The following is a 4,838-nucleotide window of genomic DNA, read 5'->3' as shown; positions in this document are numbered from 1 at the left end:
TTTTTAGTGTGTAAAAACCGGGTTTTTGGGGAAAACCGGTTCGGGTGAAAAAAACCGGTTCAGGAAAAATCGTTTTTTTCGCCAATCGGTTAACCGGTTCGGAAAAAGGTTTTTTCCTGAACCGGACACCGGTTCACAATTTCCTGAACCGCCCAGCCCTAATTCGCTGGGCGTTGTAATAACTCCATAAGAGTGACCTTGGCCGAGATCACTCTAATTGAGCGATGTTTTCGTTAAAGCATATCACCCTCAATAAAGCGATGCAAAACCAGGTCGCTCTATGGGTGATGTAGAAACACGTCACTGAATTTGGGCGCGAAAGATGACTCCCACAGTTCACGGTGTCGTTGAACGCCGAAGTGTCGAGAGGCACCTGACATGGTCAGTATTTCAGTTAGTCAATAAATCAGTCGTCCCCGGCCGGCGTGAGGTTTGGATAGAGTGGCTCAACTGCATTAGTCGGACGGCTGGACTGCCTGCCTTTTCGTCAATACTGTCGAGCTCAAAACTTGTCAATTTTCACAGTAAACTGTAACTATGTAGGGTGGCTTACATGGAATTACATATTTAAACTTTTCATTTTTAAGTACGACGTCGATTTTCGTAAATGGTGTATGTCTGTAGGCTGTTTGTTTCCAGTTCTGGAGTATCTCCGGCCGGCTGGCCGGGGTATCGCCACTCCTATGGACACGAGAGGTCCCCCACTATCTAATTGGGTGTACAACAAGTTACGCAAGTACTCGCGAGATTCTGCAAGTATTCGGGGGTATTAAAGGTTATCGAGCACGAGCACTTAGCGAGTATTTTTTCATTTTTTCGCGAGTTGGCGCGAACTTTTCACGAATTATCGCGAGCATCCGCGAGTATCTTGCGAATATTTTTTCTCGAGTACAACGAGTTTTATAGTGGGGGACCCCTCATAATGCACAGTGCCTACCGTTGCGGTAGGCCGTGTCAGTGTTGGCGTCACGCGTGTGGCTCGCCTCAACATGTGCTCGATTTATTTGGTGGCTCAACACGTGATCGATCCATTTCGCGAGGGTACTCCGAGATTATTATTGGCAATTGGCGTTTATCCTAAAGTAAGTTTCTTGATGAGTAAGCGCACTAAGAAAACAAAATCTGTCTCCGCACTATCCGTAGGTGTCCAGATGGAAGCTTTTTCGTTGCACTATACGTCTAGCGCTGGGAGCTAAACGAAGCATCCCAGGCAAAGAAAATTTAGAGCACAAAGTTTAGTGCCCGGAAAGAAATATTTGTATCATTGCGTGCATTGCTTTTAGGAGCAGTGCAGCACTGTGACCATTGAAGTCATAATTGCTACAGATCACAACCAAAACATCCTAGAGTTAAAATTTTTCACCATAAGAAATCTCACAAGCATAGATAGCAGTGCAAAACTAAACTCTTGCAATTAAAACTGGAAACCTGAAAAATTTTAGTTTGAAGTACGTAACTTAACAGCCCGACACTGTGAAAAATATCCTAGTAAATTTACAATACACTGTTAAAAGCTTACGGTGAATTTCACTGTAGCTTACGGTGAATTTACTGTTGCCTACGGTGATATTCACCGTAGCCTACGGTGACATACACCGTGAAATTCGCCGTAAGCTTTTTACAGTGTATGTGGTGTCATTGGTACTTACAAAATATGTTGTAAATTTGTCACAAAATCTTGAAGGGAATATCGGATACCGATATTAAGTAGATATGTCAGACAAAACGTAAGGTTTTGCGACACTAATATGGTGGAAAGAGAGAAATTTTCGTTCAAAAGTAGCGATCTTATGTTCATTTTAAATAATTACAAATCCAGTTAGTTAAGGTGGCAAATAATGTCTCTGGTTTCGCTTTGATAATTTTTCGGTTGGTTTTCAAATTCCCAGGTTTTCCCGGTTTTTCCCGGGGCATTTTTACTTCCCGGGTTTTTCCCCAGTTTTCACGGTTTTTCCCGGAGCTAGACACCCTGTAGTAGCCAGCGGTGTGATATTTCTCTCTCACTCTCTCATAGAGAGCTGCGACGGTTGGATTCAGGCGGTATTTCGGCTCCTGCCCAGCACGCTCTTCAGTCAGTTCCCAGCGAGAGCCCAACCGAAACGCGACGGGCTGCGGCGAAGCCAACTGCTGCACCTTCTCAAACGTAAGTCAGCCAAGAAGACACAGTGGGACACCCCTTAATACAAGTACAATATATCAACACGAATCCGCTTGCCCCAGTATTTAAATTTTGAAAAAGAAAAGAGCCCTTGATTGCCACCAGAAATAATAGCATACATTTATTTTTAAGTGAACGCAAGCCCTTGTAGTAAGAAATGAGATGTAGTTTTACGCCAGTGTAAAAAAATTCAAATGTACAATCTTTTTGACGTCTTTCAACCGAAGGTATAAATTTTTCGAACTCAGAGCCATAAATCGAACAATTTTTGGATCATTATGTTATGAAGGGGCAACCTTCCTGAGATTTTCAGGGCAAGTTTGCATCTCAAAAAACAAAACTGAAAAAAGCCTTCCAGCTCAAAAAAAAAAAAAATGGCCAAGAACGGGCAATTTAAAGAGCACTCAAAAAAACTTCGAATTTCTGATTATATTTCTAGAGTTTTTAAGTGCTCTTAGCAATGTTGTTTTGATTTTTAAGAAGTTCCTCGGAAAAGTAGAACTTTGTTACCAAAATTCCTATTTTTGACTTTATGTATTCTTCGCTTAGAGGCTATAGAGAGCTTATCTCACGGAAATTACCCCAAAACAAATGAATGTTTCACGACCCCATTTATTTGACGGTCGCCAACGAGGTAATTTGTCAAAATTAAACCTTCGCGACTCTTTACGACACAACCTTTTGCCCAAACCGGGTGTCAGCGCCAGTCGCGTCGCAGCGTGCCAGTGTTCCGTGAGATATTGCGAAGCCTGTTACACGAGACGTAGTCTGGCGTACATCTACCTCGCAACTTACTAATCCACATCACAGGACAGGCCACAAAGGTACACACACAAGTAATTCCATTCAGGGACGAACCCTACGTCTAGCTAACAGAAGGAAAAGTCGGAACGCTTACGTGCAGAAAAACGGATCCATTTTCGGGTGTCGAGGTCACTCGAGTCTCGAGTGAGGATGCAGTCCCACGTGCGCTCTGGCAAGGAAGAGTGACCTCCCATCTCCATTTCGTTAAATCGACTCTCCCTCTCTCTCTCCATCTCTCTCTCACACCCTCTCACCCACTAACTCAATGTCATGCACAACTGTTTGTATGCATGCACCACTATCATCTTTAATACACAAACTTACCGACAAAGTTGCAAGAACGGTAAAACATTCCGCGACTTCATCGCATTATTGAATATAAAATTTCGGTCGGTATTTTTGGAGCGAGAAAACGTTGAGTATTTGTGAAACGGTAAGGTATAAACAATTTTGTTAATATTTGGCAACGAAATTGTTTATAATATTTTCTTTGCTTATAACAAAATGTTTTTTTTTAAGACAACAGCAAACAAATTTGTTGGTACCTGATAATAATTTCATTGTCACTTTACCGTTGTACAAACTCATCTATAGTAAGAAACGAAAACCTCGGTAAGAAATCTGAGACTGTATACAAAATAAATGCGTACATTTCACAGTACAGACGATCATTGAACGCCGAAGTGTCGAGAGGCACTGACATGGTCAGTATTTCAGTTATTCAATAAACCAGTCTTCCCCGGCCGTCAGCTCACGGCCCATTGGCTCACTCCACCATGGACGTCCTCATCGTCCTGCTCGGTGGGTTCCTCCTCCTGATCCTGACCACGCTCGCCCTCAAGAGGAAGGCCTTCGTCGACAAGATCAACGCCTTGCCGGGGCCGCCCAGCGTGCCAATCCTCGGCCACCTCCTGTACATCACCAAGCACAACTTTGGTAAGGGTGGCTGGCAACAGAAGAGACAGTACACGGCGATGTGTTAGTTTGAATAACTTTCTATTCCCATAATCGAAACGATAACGATAAGACAAGTGATTATTCCTACATTTTGTGCAATTGCAGAAGCGCTGGCCGCCGCAATAGAGCAGCAGACGAAATATCCAAACGGTTTTAAGTTTTGGATGTTCTGCTTCCCGTACGTGTTCCTCAACACTGTGGAAAGCGTCGAGGTACGTGGCTCTCACTCGTAGCACAAACTTACGAACTATCGGTGCGATTTACAAAATGAGAAAAATTATTCCATCACTAGAATATAATTTTGAATCAAAACCAAAACCTTTGTCGGCCAGCTATCACGATAAAAGCGACTAACCACTGATGTGGATTTAACCAAAACTCGATAGAGCTTTTCAGATTATACAGTCATTCGGGCCAGCAGCAGACACACACAAGTCTCTGTGGGCGCGTAAGCTTATTAGGACTTAAATACAGGTGATTTAAAATACCGAGACCAGATTGGATTATTTGTTTATACAAGTGTCGCAGTCAAGGTCACAAATCTGAACGTCACACTACACGGGTGGATAATCTCCCAGATTTCTTTAAAAAGTCGTGTGACCGGAGACTAGCGGGCTATTTACTCTTAAGACAGTTTTCGTGTCCTTATAGTGTATCCCTCTAAAAGTGCGTAACGATCCAAATAAACCTGTTCAGGTTTTTTTCTAATAATTTCTTTAATTGACTTGTCTTACAACGACGGTCCGCAGGCCGTGCTGTCGAGCGTGCACCACATCGACAAGAGCCCCGACTACTCCACGCTGCACCCGTGGCTTAGGTTCGGACTGCTGACCAGCACGGGCGCGAAGTGGCACGCGCGCCGGCGCCTGCTGACGCCCACCTTCCACTTCCGGATACTGGACCAGTTCCTTCCGGTGTT

The 4,838-nt window shown here is 43.7% G+C and overlaps 1 protein-coding gene across 1 annotated transcript in view; it reads left to right on the top strand.

Annotated features, from left to right (window-relative positions):
• Nucleotides 1-4,838, top strand: part of LOC113208520 (cytochrome P450 4c3-like) — a 20,813-nt gene that overhangs the window by 11,333 nt on the left and 4,642 nt on the right. The window contains exons 2-5 of the mRNA XM_052271402.1: nucleotides 2,015-2,143; nucleotides 3,713-3,898; nucleotides 4,025-4,131; nucleotides 4,669-4,833. Of these exons, the coding sequence (XP_052127362.1) occupies nucleotides 3,739-3,898; nucleotides 4,025-4,131; nucleotides 4,669-4,833 (432 nt within the window). The 5' untranslated portion in view covers nucleotides 2,015-2,143; nucleotides 3,713-3,738. The remainder of the gene's footprint in view (nucleotides 1-2,014; nucleotides 2,144-3,712; nucleotides 3,899-4,024; nucleotides 4,132-4,668; nucleotides 4,834-4,838) is intronic.

Source organism: Frankliniella occidentalis, unplaced genomic scaffold (genome assembly GCF_000697945.3).
Source record: "Frankliniella occidentalis isolate FOCC.00 unplaced genomic scaffold, Focc_3.1 Scaffold160, whole genome shotgun sequence".
Taxonomy (NCBI): domain Eukaryota; kingdom Metazoa; phylum Arthropoda; class Insecta; order Thysanoptera; family Thripidae; genus Frankliniella; species Frankliniella occidentalis.
Note: the sequence above shows the minus strand (reverse complement) of the source record. Positions and strands in the feature narration are given on the sequence as shown.